General features: G+C 33.4%; 2 protein-coding genes across 2 annotated transcripts in view; one reads left to right on the forward strand and one right to left on the reverse strand.

Moving 5' to 3' along the window:
- LOC145292854 (intraflagellar transport protein 81 homolog) overlaps positions 1 to 938 on the reverse strand; it is a 62,799-nt gene extending 61,861 nt beyond the window's left edge. The window contains exon 1 of the mRNA XM_080138954.1: positions 757 to 938. Within this exon, the coding sequence (XP_079995080.1) occupies positions 757 to 923 (167 nt within the window). The 5' untranslated portion in view covers positions 924 to 938. The remainder of the gene's footprint in view (positions 1 to 756) is intronic.
- LOC145292855 (signal peptidase complex subunit 2-like) lies at positions 846 to 22,804 on the forward strand. Its single transcript, XM_080138955.1, has 5 exons — positions 846 to 979; positions 12,507 to 12,590; positions 15,503 to 15,663; positions 18,497 to 18,631; positions 22,574 to 22,804. The coding sequence occupies exons 1-5, from the start codon at positions 956 to 958 to the stop codon at positions 22,758 to 22,760; spliced, it is 591 nt and encodes a 196-aa protein (XP_079995081.1). The 5' UTR covers positions 846 to 955; the 3' UTR covers positions 22,761 to 22,804.
- Positions 22,805 to 23,705: the final 901 nt, after the last annotated feature.

Consider the following 23,705-nt stretch of genomic DNA (forward strand, 5'->3'; position numbering starts at 1 on the left):
GATTTGCCCCACATTAAAAACCAACCTTGGTGTCTAACTCTGCCCTCGTGGGGAGGCAAGTAAATAGGAACACTAAAAACTTTTCCAGATAGGTAGAAGAGTAACTTATCTAGCCTTTGCTAAAATTTATTTGGGTTTTTTTTTTTTTTAATTTTGGATCACTTTTCGTATTTCTGTAGATTATAAAACAACCCCCAAAACTTTTCTGTACTTTCATCTAACAATTTAACAAAACTAACAAAAGATATCGTACAAATTGAATTCAACTTGGAAACTATATCTAAAAATAATAGGGTCCGTATTCTACAGAAGTCCCCAATCCCGAAATTCACTGTAGAGATACGACGGAGAACCCGAAGTGTCTTCTACTTTAAATAATTTCTTCGCTCAAACTGCTAGACTTTGAAATTTCCTCCTGCAGCTTATCTGACTATACCGACATCCAGAAGTTCAAGTATAATGTTGACAGACATCTCGCTTACATAGTGTCCCCGTAGATAAGATTCTAAATAATAGCCTCTTACGTCCAAGTAGCACTGTGGGTGCCTTAACAGTAAAAAAAAAAAAAAAAGTTTTTAACAAACAAACCTAAACTTAAGAGAAACAATTTTAAGCGTCTATGGTTACCAATATTGTCATTTAAACTAAAGTAATCTGACAGTAAAATTATTGAAATATAAACAAAGACATTTTGTTTTTTAATCTTCTTTTTTTCTTTTTAATCTAAAACATAATAATCAATAAACAAAAAAATACCTGAAAGAGTAAAAAGCGTCGTGTCTATAATCGTCGATTTTTGTTGTTTTCATTGACAACGGAAGTGATGGTAATTTAGCGGAAGTAGCCTCGTTTCCATTCAAAACGTCAACTTCCGGTTGCAAAAAATCATCTCTTTTGACAAGAAATTCCGATTTTTTTTTCATAAATTTTTACTGCTGAATTGAATATAAGGAAAATGTCGAGTAAAAACGTACTCAAAGTGAGTAAAAATATCAAATCATTTTCTCTGGTCAATAATTAAAAATAGAATTAATTTTTTTCAATTTATTTGTTAGTTTTCGTAATTCTTTTATTTTGTTGTGCCTATTTTTGTTGCCATATGCTAGATTATATTTTGGAATTTTGAATTTAATTATCTTGATTTAAATGTTTTTTAAGTTAGTTTTTTTTTTTAATGCATTGTTTATTTTATCTTCTTCTGTAAACACGAAAAAAATATTTAAAACGCAGAATTCTAATTAGTATGTTGCTTTGGATGCAACACCGGCGATTCCGAAAATTCATGCGTCGCGTCGGTTTAAGAGCACAAGTAGACAATATTTGATTTTTGCATTTAAGATTTAATTCAACTCCGAATTCATGTTCCAAACGACAGTTTAAAGGCGCCAATAATATGCTTCGACCTGAACAGCTCCCGTTTTATTGTATGTGTTTGTTATTATTATTGGTGCAAATTAAACATTTGTTTTTGGTAAAAATCTATATATACAACCAATATTCGTGCACTCACTTTTTTTTTTTTTTTTTCGATAAATCTTAACTTGCTTTCCATCTTAACATTTCCCTTTAGAATGATAATTCTTATAGGTTTTCGGGTATGCTGTAATCGAATATCACATTTACATTTTGCGCAAATAATTAGTTTTCCGGATATTAAGCAATGCAATTCCTTATGTTATCAATGGTGGCCATTGTACGCGCAAGCGTTAAAAATATGTGCGTACTGACGTGTACAGAAATGGCCACCACTCTTAAAAAGAGAAATACAAATACATCACACACAAACACATAAAAAAAAAATTTTTTTAAAAAACATGCTGGTATTAGAAAGCAATGGCAACGGCCAATCAGATAATAAAACCAGATGTCATTGACAACAAACCCCTTTATTATACCTTGCTAGGGCCGAGGAAATCCTCACAAGCAACTACGCTCACTGTTTAAGTATATCATCCTTGTATCCTTGAGATGTTTGGGCGAATGGGTTTCCTCCCAACAATCTCCTAATATAGGGCTCCAAGTAGGGTGGGGAGAAAGGAAAGAAAATCTTTCATATGGCTTCCAAAAAATCAGAAGACCCCCATCCAGATTCAAGCACAGAAAGCAATGAAGATGAAAATACAAACTTTCCTGAATATATAATTTTAGAATCGCAAGACAATACACAAAATGCCTCCATTCCTAATCGAAAAAATTATAAACAAAAACCTAAACACAAAGCAAATAAAAAAAAATTAAAAAAATGAACCTTACTTGTACAAGGATCTAAAAATAGTGCCGAAAAAATTCTAACGTGGACAAAGTTCCATGATATAAACATAAAAATCTACCCTCACAAAACCCTCATCACCTCAAAAGGAGTCATCAAATGTCCAGAATTAAGCAGCTGCTCTCTAGAAGAAATAAAAACAAAGCTAAAAAGCCAAAAAGTTAGAGACATCAAAAGAATTACAATAAAAAGAAACGAACAAACAATAAACACAAACACATTAACCTTCAATACTCCCACCCCATTGAGATCAAAATTGGATATATTAACTGTTGTCTTAAGTTAAAGAAAACAGAAGTCTTACCACGTGCGTGTGTCGGGCGATAAAGAGAGAGAGAGATTAAAGATCGCGTCTGTAGTTTTATAAGCTGTCGTCTTACGAAATCTCGCCACACGCAAATGGGGAAGATAGGCTGTATAAAAGCAACTCGAGTTGAGAAGTAGGATTGTGACCTTTAACGATTGTTGGATTTCTAGCCATGCATTTGAGGGACCAATGTCACGACTTCTCACAAGTTGATCAACAACAAAAGAACAAGCTATTTCTGGCTTTGGCCACCGGCCTGAACCATATGATAAAGCCATCCAGTGGCGAAGGTCATGTGGTGGCTTGGCTAATGAAAGTGGATCTAGTGGCAAAGCTCCAAAAAATAGGTGATGTTGCCCCAGTGATACCATTATTCCTGGAGAGGGGTGCACTAGCCCTATATTTGGAGCTGAATGAGCAGGAACAAGACGATGCTGATACAGATTGGTCCAGGCATTTGCCGAGGTGCCGTTTGAGGTGTTCACCAGATTAAAAGAAATGAGGTGGACAGAGAAATCCTTCGATGTGTACGCTAATGAGATTAAAAGATTGGTGGAGCTATCATGAATTAGGAGGCAGGCAGCAAGTCACATGGCCAAGATGGCGTTTGTCACTGGGTTCTCGGAGGAGATTTCCAAGAGTTTGCAGTAGGTCCTGGGTGCGGAAACCTTGGAGGTGAGCAAGCTACTCCCAACTGCGAAAATATTAGTGAGCACCCAACTCTCTGAGTCCGTAAGAACAGCAGCAATAGTGCAGAAGAATGTGAGCAGAAGTCGGCTGAGACCACGAGGTGCATGTTTCGAATGTGAGGGTCTGCACCTGCAGAGAGACTGTAGGAAGTTCCACGAAAGGATGGTGTGCCACAGGTGTAACCGGGGTGGTCACATGGCAGTGAACTACACAAATCCAGGAAACTGGCAAAGGGAAGTTGAAGCGCCAGTAGCTGCTTCAACTTGGGAATAATAATGCGCTCGCAGCAGATGTCCTAGTGAGAGATTATTGTGGAAGGACAAGAAGTCGTGGCTTGATCAACATTGGCTGTACCATTACTATGGTGAACACAAGCCTGGTCGGAGGATGGAAAGGGAAGAGCGAAGTAGTGGAATTCGATGGGTCACGAGTGAAGTGTTGAGGGATCTTGAGTTGTAAGGCATGTTTAGTTTCAAAACAGTTTCTGATGGGTAGTTGTTTTATACAAGTCCTGCAGGTGACTGGTTCTCAGTAGACAGTTCTTGAGTTGGAACCCACAAAGCAAAAGATTCTTCCCGTGTTGACACGAAGAAAAGACATGCGAGGTTGCTACAGAAAAGATTTAATTTTTATGGAGCAATTCTGATTTCTGATTGGTTGGTAGCAGAACATGAATTGATTTGATTTGTCGATTCCTAGCAGCATCGTTTATAAATAGAATCTCCCGACTGTGAGAAACCATACCCCTCATTAATCATAAATATTGCAACAAGGAAGGAGGACTGTCATAATTGAAATTGAGGATCACCAAATCAGGGTCCATGCGGTTGTCACTGACCAAATGGTGCCTGGCGTCCAAGCAATTGTCAGAATGCACGTAATATGCCGACTTGGAGGTGTCACAGTCAGCAGCAATGGCATAAGAACCAGCAAGGTGCACAATGACAGAGCAGGTCAACGAAGGGATTGAAGAGGCTGAAGAAAAGAGATGTATATCGATCGGTGATCCAGATTTTCAAGTGGAATTCAATGGGAATCAGTGGGCGTGGAAGAATAAACCGCCAACGCTAACAAACAGGTTGGTATACTATGATAATTCGCTTAAAGGAGAAGCAAGAGAGGATTTTGAACGAGAAGTGGACAGATGGATCGAGGAGGGTATACTATTGTCGTGGATGGGCATCTTGCCATTGATGACCGTTCTGCAACCATTGATGACATTCTTGTAAATGAAACTAGTGACTGCAAAGGAACTGGTTGGTCACTTGAGGAAGTTTGGGTTGGTCGCCAAAGCATCGGAAGAATTGGACGGGGGAGTGGCCTTGGGGCTAAAGCTGAAATGAAGTGCGTCAGGTGGCCTGGAATTTCAAAGGGGAAATGAGATCCTGCAAATGAAAGAAGACCTCAATAAGCTGGAGCTTTTTCCATATACAGCAGGCTGATCGTCATTACCCCGTTATTGGCTGGCTTAGACTAGCATGCAGCTACATCAAGAGGCATGCCGAAGGAAGAGGATAGGATGATAAACTGGGAGGAAGAACGGTCACCTTGATCGAAGAGGTTCTGAAAGAAGTGGAAAGGCAAGACCCAGTTCGGGGAACGTGAAATGTGCTGCAAACACTGGATGGAGTTTTGTGGTGTGATGCAAGCAGCATTGCAACAGGTGTCGTCTTGGAAGTGGATGGAATTGCTGCTGAGGAAGAAGGATGATGCTAGCCACATCAATGTGACAGATTTGAATGCAGTTACCAAAGAAATGAATCTGGCCTTGAAATGGGGACTACGCGATGTCTGTCTGTGTGCCTGGTTAAAATCAATGATTTCAAACCATAAGAGAGTAAAGATGACAGGGGTAGTAGAGGTGCTGGTGAAGCGCAAACTTGGGATGCTGGCTGAGCTGATGCAGGAGTTTTTTCTGAAGCTGCATGTAATCAAGGTGGCCTCTGCAAAGAAACGAGCAGATGTTCTCACAAGAGTGAGAAAGAGTTTGTGTCCAAAAATGATGTTGCTGCAATGTCTGATCTGGATAATTCTGGGGTGCGAGATTTGCACGATCTGCGAGTGTCACAAAGGAACAACTAAAGCATGTGGTCAGGACTTGCGGCAAGTGTCAGTCAATTAACCCTGCTCCAAGCACGCATGAGCTCAAAAACTAAATGTGACGGGGACCTGAGAAAGACTGGCAGTTGATGTAATCCATTACAGGAGTGGGCTTTACATGACAATGATTGACTGTGGTCCTGGGCGCTTTGCCCTATGGAGAAGGCTGCATGGTTAAATGGCCAGTGATATAGCGGCAGCCCTTATGGTGTTTTTGGAGTGAGGTCCAGTGGAAGAGCTGCTAACCGACAATGGTACCGCATTTAGATCGGTAGCAGTGGTGGATGTACTGAAGAAATGGAATATCCATCAATTCTTCATAGAATAGACCTAGTGGCAACAGGATTGTAGAAAGAAACCACCAGACAATAAAGGCAGTGGCAGAGAGAGGGAGCCAGCTGTCTACTGGTACAATATGTCGTAAGAAGTAGTTGAGGCACTAAGGACCACCTTATGGCAACTACGGTCAACTCAAGCTGTACTTGAAAATAACTCCCAAACAGCCAAAAATAAAACCCCATCAAACCTCAAAAGCTGAACACAACTTTCAAATAAAAAATCCATAGAAACTAACAACATTCCCAAACTAAATGAACAAATGCTTAGTACACCCTGGAAAGTAACAAAAAAGTCAAATTTTCTACCAACCAAATCGAAAGTAAATGAAAAATCCAAAATAGACAGATCCTGCTCCATGTCAAAAACAAGAATTACAAACCAGAATAAATTTAAAACCTTGGAAACGATGGAAATAGACGACAGAACCTAAACCACCTCCTAATCAAATAGTAGAAAACAACCACCCCTATTCTCAATAAAACAAAAGAAAATCAAAAACATAAAATTAAACGATGGCCAACAAAATAATCCAATGGAATTGCAGAGGTATAAAGCCAACTGGAATGAATTACTTCTATTAATATCCCATCTCTGCCGGCCCTGTCGGTGGGGCATTAGAATACACCGACTGCGCCCCCCCCCCCTGCAGAGGGTAAAAATCCCTCGATGGGGGTCCTGGATATGACCTTAAACTATCTGGTGAGGGCCCCAGCTTGTGGGCTTTGGGGAGTGTAGAGCCATCCTTTAATTACCATTGCTCCCAGGTCCACTCTGACCCGGAGTGGTAGTACCTGTTAGGGTCCCAACTATGGGTTAAATAGAAACCAACGTGAAAACAACAAATATATTCTATTAAAAAAAAATTTTCTTCAAAATCTTCGGATTCGGCATTAAATAACCCAAAAAGGGTTGATATGCCGTAAAACAAAAATAACCAACCAACCCATCTTTGCCCTACAATGATAAGCCTACAGGAGACCTTTTTAAAACCATCTGAAAATATCAATTTCCATAGCTTCACTGAATACAACCACACAACAAATAACCAAAATAGAACTTCGGGAGGAATATCCATTCTCATTAACAACAGCACAAAGCCAAATAAATCGACAAACTTGCAAGCAATTGCCGGTCATAACCACCCTAAATAGATGAAGCAGATTATGACCATTCTATCTACCTCCAAACAACCCTAAAGGTGAAACAGAAATAGAAAAACTTATCAACTCCCTTGCCCCTTCTTCTTCTTATTTAACGGTCATAATGCTAGTTGAGTATGCTCAGACACAGACAAAAAAGGAATCATTATAGAAAATATTATCAACAACAACAACATATGCATATATAACAACAACAAAAAAAACTTTTATTCACTCTGCTACAAACTCGTTTTCAGCAATTGTCATCTCTATAAGTGATCCTAGTATCTTTATGCATTACAACTGGACAGTGCACGAGGACACCTGTGAAAGTGACCACTTCCCAATAACATTAGAACACTGGTCCTGAAATAAACTCAAAAATTCCTCACTGGAACCTTAAAAATGCTAACTGGAATAAATTCAAATTATTATGCAAACACAAACTCCTACCTAGAAAACATGAGAAAGTTCCGATCACTTTACAGATACCATCAATATCAATAGCTGAAGAATGCCTAAAACAAAATCATCAACCAAGTATAATCAGCCCTGGTTTAATGATGATTGAAAAAAGGCTATCAGGCTGCGACATGCTGAATTAAGAAAAATGAACAATCAACCAACTACTCAGAATTTAAACAACTTTAAACTATGCAGAGCTAAAGCACACCAAACAATAAAAGAAGCCAAAAGAGAATCATGGAAGAATTCCAAAATCAATAATAACACCAAAGACAAAACCATATGGAATATGATACGGAAAATATCAGGAAACAACACTAGTTCTCCTCTCAACCACCTTCATATAAATAACAAAATAACCCAGAAAAAAAAAGGATAAGGCCAGCATGCTTGCAGATACAATTGCAAAAAATTCATCATCCAAAGATTACAATAAAAAATTCCAGTCTATTAAACCGGAATCAGAAAGTAATAATGAGGAAGAATACAATAAACCTTTTACCATTCATGAACTAAAGGATTCATTTAAAAAAAATTTTTTTAAAAACTATAAAATAAAAAAATAAAAAGCCAATAACATGGCTGAGGGACTTCATCAGATAACATGAATTCCTAAAACAACTACCAGATCAACAATTGAATTATTTACTTTCCATTCTTAATGACATGTGGACCAATCACAATCTCTCAGCTATATGGAAACAAGCCACAGTCATTCCCATACCAAAACCAAAAAAGGATGCGTTGGCCTCTCCAATTATCACCCCCCCCCCATAGCACTAACAAGCTGTTTGTGCAAGACAATGGAGAGAATGGTAAACATTAGACTAATGTGGTTTCTCCAAACTAATAACCAACTTTCAATGCAGCTTCCGAAAACATCGGAGCACTACAGATCACTTATGATTTGAAACTTTTATCAGAAATGCATTTATACAAAAAAACATGACTGCTATTTTCTTAGATCTTGAACCAAAACCTATTTGACCAAAAAGTAAAAGCTATAAAACCTTTTGGTCTCCGTATGAAACCACTAGTGGAAGATGCAGGTATCACAATCACCAACATCCATTATGTCAACCAACTAAGCCTTTCACCCTGGCTACTATAACAGCCTGTAATTATCCTTGAACTAAACAAGCTCCCAAAACAGCAAACTCATCCACTAACCTATCAAGAAAAACTTAACATATCAAAAAAAACTTAACATATCAAGAAAAACTTAACCTATCAAGAAAAACTTAACATTCAAGAAAAATACCCAAACTATCAGCATATCTACACAGATAGTTCCAAAGACAGCAACAGAACTGGATGTGGAGTCATATCCAATAACATTACCTTACAAAAACGGCTACTAGACTATGCTTCAATTTTTAGTGCCGAAGCCACAGCTATAGACCTGGCTCTAGACCCTATTACCTCACTCACAACAAATTTATATTTTTTTCAGATTCCTTATCAGTACTCGAATTCTTAAAAAACCAAAACTTAAATAACCCACTACTCATCAACCTATTACAAAGAATACTCTTCACAAAACAAAAATATCAAATTTTCCTGGATTCCTAGTCATTTTGGAATTTAGGGCAATGCAAAAGCTGACATAGCTGCCAAAAACACACTAAAACTCAATATAAGCAATATAAAAATTCCTGACTCTGACGACAAACAACTAATTAATAATCTCATTATGAAATGGCAAGAACAATGGAATAACTGTCCAAGCAATGGAGAAATCATGACAGAATCTCCCCTCATCATCTGTCTTGTTTGAGTGAGCTAACCATTCCACATTGTGAACATTGAAGTCTTTGCAGATGTGAATATTAACCAAAGGATGAGCAGACATGACATGGTCAATTTTTTTAGGTATGCTCTTAAAGATAGTAGCTAAATAGGATGGAATACTGTTGCCACATCTGGGCAGGAGCTGCTAGAAAGGACTTGTCCTGCCTTGATAGAGTTCAAAATAGACTTCGTAGCCTCGTAGGAGATGTCCTTTTCTCTTCCTTGCAACCTCTATCTCACAGAAGAGATGTTACGAGTTTATCTCTGATGTATCGTTATTTTCATGGAAAGTGTTCGACTGAGCTTCAATCTATGGTCCCCCCTCGCCAAACTTTCACAAGAAACACTCGTCTAGCTGTAAACACTATCAATAATTCCCCCCACTCTTTATCTGTGCCTAAACCTAAATGTAGATTCCATGAACAAAGCTTCTTTCTTAGAACTGCACGCCTGTGGAATTGTCTTCCGTTTTCCTGTTTTCCGGCTGACTACAATATGGTTGTCTTCAAGTCTAACGTAAATAATTTCTAGATGAGCCGTTCCATATAAGTTATCAAATTTACCAAATTTTAATTACTAATGATTACTATAGTGTCCAATTTCTACTGTACACTCTTTAACCCTTATCCTTGAGTGGCCTCTTGGCCTTGATAATGTGGTGATGCCTATGTAAAAAAGAGAAAAAAAACTCCTTGTTGTGGGGGCGATAGAGGGCAAATATAAAGGCAAGTGCAATCTGAAAGCACATGTAGGGCAATTTAGGGTCTTCTTTGGAGATGTCCCAACCACATGAAAAGCCATCTCTAATGTAGGCACATATTTTATGCCCATGGCGATCTTGGGGGTCAGATTTGAATATTAAATTAGAATATCCTTTAATTACAAACTCATCTAGGGAAATAGTTGGTCCATACCAGTTTTGCTTAGGAATAATAGGTCTGGTTTGGTCTTTTGTAATTGGATTTCAACCTCTGCAATGTTGGAACGTAGACCCCTGATGTTAGACGAAACATGGTAATGGGGGTCTACGTTGGAAGTTTGAGTTCTGGGTTTAATCATGTATTCTCTTTGGAGACTTTTCATGATGGAGTTTTAGAATTTCTGGAATAGGTTGACAGACTTGGTTAGAGCAGGGCAGAGAGAGAAAGTAAGGAAGAAAAAAAAGTGAAGTATTTTTTGTAAACCATGATAAGGTAAAGCCGTAACAAATACTCACTAATATAGCATCGAAAAGCCCCACCAGAAGCTACTGCCTGGTCCAGAATCCATTCACTAAATGGCAATAGAGTAGCCCCAGTACTTTTCACCTGCTGATAGGACAATGTCCTTAGTGGTTAATCCAAGGTTCGAGTCCCTGACTATCAGATGGATGTCAGCTCAGAAAAATGTTTGCCTCGAGCACTCTTATTAGTGACATAGCTATAAGGATCAAAAAAGAAACAAAATTTCCGACATCTCAGGCGATTGATCATACAAAAATACCGCCAACCTAGAATACAATTTTTTCTTCTCTTTTTGTCAGAAAAATCACTCGTTCTAAATGATGGCTTGGAGACAAATTAGGAGAAGTGAAAGTTAGGGGAGCTGCCGACCATGCATTCACAATGCATTGTCTACTCTCCATTAAAAAAATAAACTGGTAATAATATTAAGTATTCTACTTAATATAAGTGCAATTGGCCTGTTTAGGGGAATGTATGGTGATAGGTTCCCTCTCACTAACTGAAATAATAAAGAATTCAGTTGACAAATTTAACATGTGTAATTCTTGAGCAACTTCGCTAAATTTCCTCAAGTCATTCCCGACTTGATTTGAATGGAAATTGTCTACCCCTTTTGCTTACATTCGATGCTAGGTGGCGCATTTATTAGTGTGTCTATTTGAAAAGTATACTTAAAAATGGAATGGCATCGGCAGTTTTTTTTTTTGCAAAAGGAATATGGCAAGACATTGAATTTAAAAATTGGAGAATGCGTTTATTTGGAGGAAAATGTAGCAAGTGAATCACAAGCCACAAATCGACAACAATAAATTCCAACAGTAGTATTTGGGGGAGGGGGTGACTGGGAGCAAGTGTAGAAAGCAAAATAATTGAGTAAATAAAGTAATAATTGAAAGAAAAACAGACATTTTAAAACATTTTTTTTTAATGCTTACCAGAATTCAGTAACCAGGTTTATGTCTGTAATTCTTGAGCAACTCGGCTAAATTTCCTTGAATCTTTCCTGTCTTGATTTGAATGGAAATTGTGTATATCTTTTGCTTACATTCGATGCTAGACATCAAATTTATTAGTATGTCTATTTGAAAAGTATACTTAAAAACGGAATGACGTCAGCAGTTTTTTTTTTTTTTTGCAAAAGGAATGTGGGAAGACGTTGAATTTAAAATTGGAGAATGCATTTATTTTGAGGAAAATTAGCCAATGAATCACAAGCTGCAAATTGACAACAATAAATTCCAATAATAAATTTTAACAATAGTATTTGGAGGGGGGAGTGACCAGGACAAGTGTAGAAAGAAAAACAATTGGGTAAATAAATTAATACATAACTTAAAAAATAAATAAATACATAACTGAGTTAGGGAGTATATATTATTTTTATTTTATTAGAATCCTTTGAGATGAGTATATATTTTATTTATTTATTTGCGGACTGTTATCCTCATCTTCATAATTGTTTCGTGGCACAATTGAGCAGAGCAGAGGTCTTGAATCTTTACGGTTCTATGTGAGCATTGTCTTAAGATAGCAGTTTTAATCCTACCCAAAGCAGACCAGAAAATGAGTTGACCAAAACGTGGTGATGAAACAACAACTATGTAAAGCATTAATTACTGCGGATACATTTGAGAGACTCGGCATTCCTATCCTGCCGTGGTTAACTACCTGAAGAAGGTCCGAGGAATAGTTGACCAAAATGTGATGAAACAACAACTATGAAGATGCGGATAACAGTCCTCAAATAAATAAATAAGAGTTTTAAAATGGCTTCATCCTGAGTTAGTATGACCACCAAGATTAGTAGTTCATCATACGGCATCCAATTACTTGGACTTCCAAACCAGAAATGAGGACGAACCAGTTGAACCACTTCAAATCTCATTTGAAACCTAACCAGGAAAGACGAAAAACTCGATTCAAAATTTCAGATACACATTGAATGGCACTTTAACTTCTAAAATCAGAGTGCATTCTCTCATTGGCTAGTAATCATTCAGGGGAGCTAAACATGATTCAACTCCTAAATATTTTTAACCAACAGAGCTATTTCATAATTGTCTATCCATCAATATTGACTTGACCTGATCTTTAAGTTGTCTCATTTCACTATTCAGTATTTAAAAGTTTGTGAATTTATTTTAAGAATTGCTTGATATTTTGTTGACAAATTTTTTTTTCAGTGGTCAATTGATGATAAACCCGTCAAAGTGGACAAATGGGATGGAACGGCCTTAAAGAATTCCTTAGATGATTCTGCTAAGAAGGTAGGTATTGTTTTGTTTCTTCGTAGAATTGATTTATTTAAATAATTTTTTTTTTAATAGTAATAAAGCAATAGTTGGAATATCCATCTGTGGTGCAGTTTATAATGATGATAGACACTCGACACATTTAATAAAAGTAACTTCAGCGCGATCAACAAAAAGTATTCCTAATGTGAAAAAAAAGTGTGAAAATAAAGATGACACAACTGAAGTTATGGACTTAGCAAAAAACATTTTTGTATTATTTAAATTGTTATGTCTACTCTTCTTATTTTAGATGTTAATTTCACAATGTTTCGGGTGATTTTTACCTCCCACTTTTTTCAGGTATGTCATGTCGAACTTTTGTATTTGTTCACAATTTCGAATTGAACCTTTTTTTTATAATTCACTTGGATGGATTTTTTTTTGTTTCATCAGCCATAACCAAGTAAAAGTATTTTGCATCCTGTAGTGAGGATTGAATCTTCAATCCCCAGAAAAACTATCACTTAAAACAACTAATCTTCAATTCCCAGAAAAACTATCACTTAAAACAACTAATCTTCAATCCCCAGAAAAACTATCACTTAAAACAACTAATCTTCAATCCCCAGAAAAACTATCACTTAAAACAACTAATCTTCAATCCCCAGAAAAACTATCACTTAAAACAACTAATCTTCAATCCCCAGAAAAACTATCACTTAAAACAACTAATCTTCAATCCCCAGAAAAACTATCACTTAAAAACAACTAATCTTCAATCCCCAGAAAAACTATCACTTAAAAACAACTAATCTTCAATCCCCAGAAAAACTATCACTTAAAAACAACTAATCTTCAATCCCCAGAAAAACTATCACTTAAAAACAACTAATCTTCAATCCCCAGAAAAACTATCACTTAAAACAACTAATCTTCAATCCCCAGAAAAACTATCACTTAAAACAACTAATCTTCAATCCCCAGAAAAACTATCACTTAAAACAACTAATCTTCAATTCCCAGAAAAACTATCACTTAAAACAACTAATCTTCAATCCCCAGAAAAACTATCACTTAAAACAACTAATCTTCAATCCCCAGAAAAACTATCACTTAAAACAACTAATCTTCAATCCCCAGAAAAACTATCACTTAAAACTGATTGTGCCTAGCACTTTTATCAGTTGCATCACAATTTTGTTGTTACAATTATGAAATGTGACCTATTCAACTTAATTTTCTATTTAAATTGATTGAAGCATCAAACAGAAAGTTTGCAAATCCAATTAAATATTTAAAAAATAAAGAAAAAAATCACAATAGTCTCTTTCTACTCACTATATAAATTATCTTGGCATTTCAACATATTTCTCAAGACATCTCATAGTTGTATTACTTCCCCTGTTTCCTAGATGGTGATAGATGATTTGGCATCCCCAACAAAACATCTTCCAACAGATATTATGTACTATAATACATAATAATATTTTATTTTTTATTATTCAACATTTTGATGTGAACAATTCTTATTTTTATTTAATGTGTAATATTTATTTCTTGTAATTGTTAACTTTTTTTGATGTGAAACATTATTAAAAATAAACATAATTTTATACAGAAAAGTATCATTCTTATGTGAATATACTTATAATAATAATACAAATACTACTAATACTATTTGTAATAATAATCATAATTATAAGCATAACAATATTAATAATTCGTTTAAGAAAGTGATTAATTTCTTCAATTAAAATATGAAGATGTTTTGTCGGGGACACCAAATCATCTATCACCATCTAGAAAATAGGGGAAGTAATGCAAGGCCGAAATGCCATTATCTCTTTCTCTTTTTTCTCTTCCAACTACAGATTAAATAGTATTACTGCAGGTGATGATTTCTGTCTTTTTGTTTATAACGGACTATCCCATTCTTTTTATTTTTGTTTTATCTTTCACTCTTAATAAAAATGGAAAAGAGAGAATATAAGCAACATTATAATAGTGGAGAGTCTAATATATAGTGAGAGAGGGTGAAAATGATAGAGATGTACCATTTGATGAGTTACGTTCAACTTTCCATTAATCAGAACAATTAAAATTGAAGTTTTTTTTTGTGTTCTTTTGTTTTCTTTTATAGACATGATTGCATATCAAAACTGAATATTTCAGTGCGTATTTTGCATGATTTAAAAATATATAGTAAAAAAAAAAAGATCTTGTGGGAAACCAAGTTGAAGAACTTAGCTTTTAATAATTATCATTACATATGAAAAAATTGAATTTAGTTAAAATATATCTCGATGGCATACATAAAAAAAGTTAATGAAAATTTTTAAATTTAACTAAAAATAAGGATATTTTGATTGTTTGTGCCACCTCATGGCTGGATATTTTCACTCTTTAACATCATATGTATTTTATGTCTGATACTGCTTTTTCAATTGAAATGTTATCTTTGTAAAAACAATATATGTGAAGCAATGAAATTTGCCATATAAATGTATTTTTATGTAAGAATCAGAACATGTCACTGAAAATCTCTAAAAATTAATGCTTTTCAAGTAATCTTTCAAATATGGAATCTGTCAGATATTTTGGAATTCTGGGAGCTGGAATCAAAATTTTTAGTTTTTGTCAGCTATAAAACTTAAAAACCTGAAATTTGGTGGTATGTATTTTCTTCTTATGCAAATTATAAGTCTGTGTTTATCTATTTTTTTTTTCTCTTGTAAAGAAATCACTAAGAAAGCATGACTTCCCTCACTATACACACACGGTAAAAAAAAAAATATCTTGGTCAGTCATGTTGATCATATGCTTACAATTTCCATCCTTGACTGTGGGCAAGATTCAGTGCAAACATTTTTTTTATCTAAAAATTGTTTCCTTTTTCATAGTTTTTTTTAAACTATGTTTTTTATATTATTTTGTTTCTTCTGCAGGTGCTCGTGGATAAAATGGGTTTTGTTGAAAGTCATCATTTGATGGATGGCCGTTTGATTATTTGTACTATTGCAATCGCCTTCGCCATCTTTGCACTTGTATGGGATTATCTGAAACCTTTTCCAAACTCAAGACCAATTCTTATCATCTGCGTCCTTGCGTATCCTTTTCTATCATCGTCTTCATTTCTTCTATTTTATTGTTTTTTTATTCTTATTTAAACAATTTTTCCTTTTGTTTTTTTTTTATTTTGATACAGATATCACATCTCTATAATTGTCTAAGTTTTCATTTGACCTTGCCATAACTTTGCCTTTAACCTTGACCTTCAAAGTTGAGTAGATCAATTTTAAAAAATTAGGGCAGATATTAATTGGTGTCATCACTTTAATGCATTCTTTTTCTTGAAAATAAATATTATTCATTCTTATAAAAAATGAGGCCCCTGAGGATTTCAATTCCAAATATTGATGAAGAATCGTTAGTCTCAGAAATGATTGAAGCGATTTACAATTTGAAAACTGTTAAAAAAAATGTAAAACTAAGAATTTGAAAGGTTATTGTTAGGATCACATCCAAACAAATTTTAGCCGTTCAAAAAAGAAAATAAAAGCAGGCTTTCAAATCATAAATTGTTTTAGCAATTTTTAAAACTGATTCTATAAGAAAATGAAATCTAGCATCTTTTCCTTACAAGTGTCTTTTTAACAAATATTGCATTTAATTTAATATTTTAAATTTTTTGATATCTGACTCTTCATATTTTTAACTGGATCTTTATTAGCATTATGGCTTTTTAAAATGCATCTTTGTATCTGTTAAAGGTTTCTCTCTTTTTATTTTTGTTGTTGAGGGAACGGGGGATATTTTGGTCACTATTTTTGTCTTGGTCATTTATATCCACAACAACGTGTTGGCCATGGTAATTTCTCATCTTCTTTAGGTGTATCTTTTTAAACTTAAAAACTTTCTAATTGAACTTCGGAACCTGGACAGAATTTTGAATTGAACTTTTCATAGCAATACACATGGACGATAAAATGCTTTGGATAATCACAGATTTCAATGAAATTCTGCTAAAATAGTTATATTTTAAAACCAAAGCACTTTTACGTCTTCAACATACCACAGTTTTGTTCGGAAACATATTTTCAAATGAATTAATAAATAATAATGTACATTATACAGATGAGAGATTTTAAGCAAATAAAGCAGTAAAAATGTTAACATCATAAAACAGCGTCTTCAGTAAGATTTTGTAATCACCCCCCCCCCCTCCCCAATTTGTAAATGCTCATACTGCGTCTGTGTTAAGAGTTTTGTCATGAAATTTGGAAACTAATCCAGAAGAAACGTCACTTTTAATAATTTGGGGTGTCTGAAATACTTTTGACCACTCGTTATTTTTTTTTTTTTTAGTGACTTCAATATGACGAGTATTGAAAATTTTGAGAAAAAATTTCTTCAGACACCCACTAGTACATTAAATAATATTTTTACTGTTTTTAGTCATTAAAGGTATAATTGTATGTTGTTTTCTCTTGTGGTAGCTAGCAATTTAAACTGATAATACCCGGAATAAAAAAATCGTTTCTATTAACTTTCAATGGAAAACTGTTTTGTAATATTAATATTAATAGCATCATCATCATCATCAGCAATAGCACGGCTATAAACAACAGACGGATTTTTTTTGTTGTTATTGTTGACTTTTTATTCCAGAATCAATTTTTTGTTTAAATAATTGAAAATGTGAATATAAAAAAATATTCTTACATGTTAAAGCTATTTTGTTATCAGAATATTAAACAGTGTTTTGCTTTGAACACTGAAAATGTGACACTTTTTGGTTCACATGTGTGAGTGGTACCCCCCCCCCCATTTTTTTTTTTTGTTTTTTTTACAATTTTTTCAGTGGATTATTACTGAATGGACACTAATCTAACAGGTTATTAAGAAAAATGCAAAAATAAAAATATATAATAATGATATAATAATAGTAATAGTAATAAAGTAATCATAATAGTAATAAAAATAATAGTGATAATAATAATAAAAATAATAATAGTAATAATAAAAGTAATAATAGTAATAATAAAAATAATAGTAAAAATAATAGCAATAATAAAAGTAAAAGTAGTAATAATAATAAGTTATAGTAATAATAGAAGTAATAATAATAACAGTAATTATAATAATAGTAATAATAAAAATAATAGTAATAATTATAATAATAACTAGTGGGATTTGTACAAATTCTACAGTAGACTCTTTCATATGTAATATATTGATGTTGGCATTCTGTGGATGTTCAGTTTAAATAGCGATGTCCTGATATTATTGCAGATCTTTTGTTTATATTTCCAAAGTATTTATCTAAGTTGGCAGCAATGGCTGGCATAGGCCGGTCGTAAAATACAAAATACATTTAAATATGATATTTTAAAGTTGTGATTTCAAAAAAAAAAATATATCCATATGACTTGGGTGTATTAGCTTGAACCAAAACCAAAACTTATGAAGAAAAAAAATATATATATATATATATATATATATATATATATATATAACTTAATTTCCTTCAGCTATAATCAAAACCAAAACTTATAAAGAATTCTCAGTAAAATTATTTATTACAAGAAATGGAAAGTCATAACGATTAAATGGCAGTCACTTGCAAGAAAAAGTAAGGTCCAAATCCGACTAAGTCGGTGGACCAAAAATGGAAGCGTGATAACACACCAAATAACACACATGCTATCGTATTAATATATAGATGTAAAAGTAAAGAGACTTATTATCTTTAGTTATGCAAAAAGAATGTCTTAAAAGATATCACAGATTAAGAATTTTTCAAATAAAATCAAAGAATAAGTGGTTGTGACTCAGTGGGTCACTGGTACATCTAGTATCTATGTATATGAACTTTGTGTAAAATTCTGATTGTGTTTTTATTCTTGAATTGTTTGTCGTCACTTTCCTTAACATTTCAGTTATTTCTTTTTAATTGGTATCCTCACGCTTTACACATCCTACAGAGAAAAGGGAATATTTCTCGTCGCACTTGATCGAGATGCTGCTGGTGTAGATCCAGATAATGTCTGGACTATTTCTTCTTATGTTAAAAAGTATGTCGTTTTTTTTAATTATACTTTGAGTGATTGAGTTTGATAATAAAAATGTTTAGAATAACTAGAAGAGTACCTGTTATAGGATGAGTTAAATTAACTCCTCAAACAGTTTTGCACCACTTTTATGCCTTAGGATTTTCTAACAATGATTAAATCCTGAGATAATAATGCTAAACCTTGTGTCTAGAATTTTTTTTCCAATTTTAATCTACAATCCATTACATGATTTTGATTCTAGAAAATGTATAAAATATAAAGCTTAAGGGGTCTTAAGAAAAAATAGAAATTTAAGGAATCTTGCTTAATTGGTGGCTAATGATTACAGATCATATTCTATACAGATCTGAAATTTTAAAAAAAATTTTTATAAAGGCGTCACCACTTATCAAGGCACAGAGACCACTTGAGGACAAGGGTTAATGAGTCTACAGTAGTCAATGCGATAATATTGTAGTAATCGTTAGTAGCGAAAATTTGGTAAATTGAATTAAAGGAACGCCTCATCAAGAACTTGTTCATGTTGAACTTAAAGTAGCATTACAAGTGTATGCTGTATTTTCGTGGACATCGGCAATATTACATACCTAATGTGCTTCAACAAGTCATATCTTTTTATTTGTGGGTCAATTTTTAAAAGAATTACATTCATGAAAAGAGAATAGAATAAGCATTCCAATGATGTTAATTTATTTTTCTTTTATGTGTTCATTGTTTTTATGTTCCAAGTTAAAAATGAAAAAGCAGTAAAAAATGATGACAGCAACAAGAGAAACTGTTTTTTCAATGTTTACATTTCATACGTTACATTTGGATACATATGCGCAGGGTCAAATTTGCTTGGATATAGCTGAAATTTTACTAGGCTTTGATTTATATTTTTATGACCACAAGAAGCAAAGTTATGACCGAGCAAAGTTGATGAAGAATATTTCAAAATTGATAAGATAAATCGGCATATATCATCCATTTTCATATGATAATAGTTTCAGAATTATTTTCATGTATAATATGTAAATATTTGATAATTATTAGTTGTGTGGAAATTTCTTTAAAATGTTATCTTTTATAGAAATTCAAATCCGCTTAACGGGAAAACTGCTCGCTACGCACTTAATGCGCTGACCAGCCTACAGTCATCGTATTAATGAGTTTCATTTGTATTTTCTTAAAAATAGAAAACTGTTTTACTGCTTTCGTTTTACGAGACTCATTTTTTATTCTGAGTTTGTCAATTTAAAAAAATTATTTTCAAGTTTTTCAAATTTTATGTCCAAACAATACTGAGCCAAAACTATTTTGTTATTTTTTTTAATGCTAAAAGCATTTTGTGTTTCTGTTATTACTAGCGAGGGGTATCCGGCGTTGCCCGGGTGTTTGGAGGGGGGGGTAAAAAAAAAAATAAGTATGAGGATTGAACCCGAACCGTTGAGGCAAAGTTGTAAATTAAAGTGTGAAAAAAAAAAACGTGCAATGTTAACCATTGCCCCACCGCGAGATGCTAACGGAAACACGTTTGAATTTATTTAATTAGTTGGATTTAGCAGGTGCTCGTTTTAATGAGTTAATGAGGTCAAGTTTGACTGCGAGATAGTATTCATTTACTGCTGAACGCTTTTTTTTTCCCACCCCCAAGATGTTATAGGAAAAAGACTAACGCACATGCGGCGAGCGACAAATATTGAATATTTATCTTCCCGAAATCGAGCAAATTAAATAGACAGGCGAGCTTCGTTGTTAACTGTGAGATATTACGATTTATATGTGATATAAAAAGTTTTAAAAAGTTGTGAACCGACCGACCGACCGCTTCTCTGAAAGAAGCCTTTTGTAGACACACAGAAAAAGCGAACACACATACATACATTTTCGCTTTTATATATATAGATGCTATTTATAACTTTTTACTTGTACTTAAAGTAGAATTATTTTTCAGTGGTCAAAAAAAAAACAAATATATAACAAATAAAGGTACTTGTGCACTTCTGTTGAAATAATGTTATTATTTTGAAACCCATTCTTAACATGGGGAGGGAAAGGTGTTTTGTTAACTAATTTGTACTTTCACCTAACAATTTAATTAAAAAAAAGATATTGTGAAACTTGAATTTAACTTGAAAATACTATTTGAACAAAATAGCATGGTAACATAAGTGCATAGGCACCCAAATAAATATTACCCGAGGCAAGATAAGTTACTCTTCTACCTACTTGGATAAGTTTTTAGTGTATTTAGTTAATGTAAAATGTTTGTTTATTTTGAAAAGTAAGTAGTGTCAAGTATTACACAAGCACAAGAAAAATAATCACATTGTATCTCATGTTTTTGAAATCCCAACAATGACTTAAAAATATACAAAATACTGTTAGAAACTCAACCAATAAATGTCCTTGTGACATTTACTGGGTGGATTTCTAATAGTATTTTGTATATTTAAAAAAAAAATTTTTTTTTGACCCCTTGTCGAGACCATTTTTTTTTAATCTGTAAAACAAACCCATTTTTTTTTTAACTGAGGATATCTATAACAAAAAAAAAATACAACAACAACCGTTTCTTCACCTTATATTTTTTATATCAGAAAACTTTGCAATAGGAAAAAATATACATAACATCTTTTTTCGTTTAAATATCTCATCTGTTTCATTTATAAAATAAAAATAAAATATGTAATTGTACTTTTAATTAATAATTTAATTTTTTTGTTGTTAATATTTATTTAGATAAATGTTCACAAACAGTATCTTAGTGCAGTAAAATAACAGGAGAGAAATCACAAAAACATGGGGGAGGGGATTAATCTTCATTACAATGAAGAGTATCTATCAAACCAACTAAATTTTTTGGTATCACGGAAATAAATGCATAAAACAAACACGTGTCAAGGTTTAGGGTCTTAAAATAATGTCGGCCTTTGACACATGTCCCTTCTCACTGCTTTTAAAATCACTTTTAATAAAAAAATATTTGGTTTCCAAATGTAAAAATTAGACAACTCGATAAAATTTGCAGAAAATTTAAATGCGATATTCGTTTTCAGCATACCCTAAAACCTTTAAAAGTAGTCATTTTTAAGAAAAACATTAAGGTAGAAACAAGGTAAAAATTGACATAAAGCCTTTACATGTAAAAATAATTTTACAAAATCAACTGTAGGTTCTCTACAGTGCAATAATATACAATATATTGTGAATTTAGTCACTGCGAAAGGCATGTGAAATTTTCTTCCTGGTGCATCGTGATGGGTTCCCAATTAGAATCGATTTGATTGAAAAATAGGCTATTTCATTAATTTCAATGGCAATAAAAATATGGGAATGAAACATTTGTTGATGCTCATTCAATCCTGGGCAACATTGGGTCACCTTGCTAGTAAAATATATAATTTACTCATTAAAAATCTATCTCTCACTAAGCTGAATACTGCCCCGTTCAGGCATTTTTAGCAACAGTGTGTATTCATAGTAGAATGCATAAACAAGAGTTTTCTTGCTGAAACATTGGTTGTCAATGAAACAGACTCCCTTTTCTCCACTTTCCATCCACCATTAAATCTTTCTCTCAATTACTTCGAAACAAGTCCTGTGCCTTTGAGGGACCAATAATCATAATACCCTATTATAGTATTTCTCCTTTTTATTTAGTGATGATTTTGTGAAAAGATATTTTCATTTTGTTTCTTTGTCGTATGCTGTAAAAAAAAATGTGCTCTGCTTTCTTTGTGCCACAATATTATGTATGCCCCCTGAAAACCGTTTAGGAACTTAAATTTTGGGAATATTTATTAATTGATATGTAATATCTATTAAAATGTTACAAAAATAGGAATTTTCTGAATTGTTATGAAGAGTTTTCCCTTTCTGTTTCACGTGCAACACTAGGTAAAAAGAAAAAGCTTTGGCGTTTAAAAAAAAATGATTTTTTCTTTTTTCATTTTTTAGATATGACGACATGTATCATTTGGTGATTGACTATAAAGATGGAAAAAAGGGAAGTGAACGGACAGCCAATTTCAAACATTCAGTGGCCAAGTTTTTTGACGACAATGGTGTCCTCGCCTATGACATATATGAACAGGAACTGAAACTGCTCATTAATTCTTTGATGTCAGAAAAAAAAGAAAAGTGATTTTGTTAATAAAATTGAAAAGAACAAAAATTCAAAATTCAAAATCGCAGTATTATTGTCAGTAAATATTGATTGTTGTTTGGGATTTTTCTGTTATTTTGCTCTCTCTCTCTCTCTCTCTCTCTCTCTTCTCATTCTTCCTCTCTCTCTTCTCATTCTTCCTCTCTCTCTTCTCATTCTTCCTCTCTCTCTCTTCTCATTCTTCCTCTCGCTCTCTCTTTTCTCTTGCTTTTTTCTGTTATTTTACTCTTTTCTCTTGGTTTCTCTCTTTGTCAACAGTTAATGATGATCCCAGGATTCTAACTTTGATTTGATATTCAATACTACAGAAAAGGTCATATAATGACCCATCAAACCTAAGCAAGAAGAGAAAACAAAAGATTAAATATATTGAAGAGAATCAAAAATGACAGAACAGATCAAAATATGGTCAGGAGAAAGAGGGATCGAAGGATTCAATGGCGAAATGGAAGGCTGACACACAAAAGCATAATAAAATATTAAACCATGCAAAAATCAATGTCATGTGAGTGTTATTTTTTCAGTGCATCATAATTTTATATGATTTCAATATAAACAACATATGAAAATCTATCAAAGCCATTATTTCTCTTGACAACCCAATTATCATTTAAAAGAGTTAAAACATGGTGTGATATGTATAATTTATAGCCAACAATAATAATTATATATTTTTTATTTTTATTTTTTGGAATCCTTGAAGATCAGGCTTCATAATTTATAAATTCATTTTTTTTTACAAACTATTATCCTCATCTTTATAGTTGTTGTTTTTTCACCATGTTTCGGTCAGCTCATCCTGTAGCCTTCTTCCAGTGGTTAACCGCGACGTGATGGGAATGCTCAGTCTTATAATTGTATCCCCAGTAATTACTGCCTTCCATTGTTGTTGTCTCACCACTAATTCTGTGGGCAGCTTTGGGT

Source organism: Euprymna scolopes, chromosome 14 (assembly GCF_053919585.1).
Source record: "Euprymna scolopes isolate OS-2025 chromosome 14, ASM5391958v1, whole genome shotgun sequence".
Lineage (NCBI taxonomy): Eukaryota > Metazoa > Mollusca > Cephalopoda > Sepiida > Sepiolidae > Euprymna > Euprymna scolopes.

Excerpts from the sequence above, each read along its gene's own strand:
- LOC145292855 (XM_080138955.1), top strand. The coding sequence starts at position 956 with ATGTCGAGTAAAAACGTACTCAAA. Across the intron at positions 980-12,506 it reads CGAGTAAAAACGTACTCAAA|TGGTCAATTGATGATAAACC; the intron begins GTGAGTAAAAAT and ends TTTTTTTTTCAG. Across the intron at positions 15,664-18,496 it reads CTTATCATCTGCGTCCTTGC|TTATTTCTTTTTAATTGGTA; the intron begins GTATCCTTTTCT and ends TTAACATTTCAG.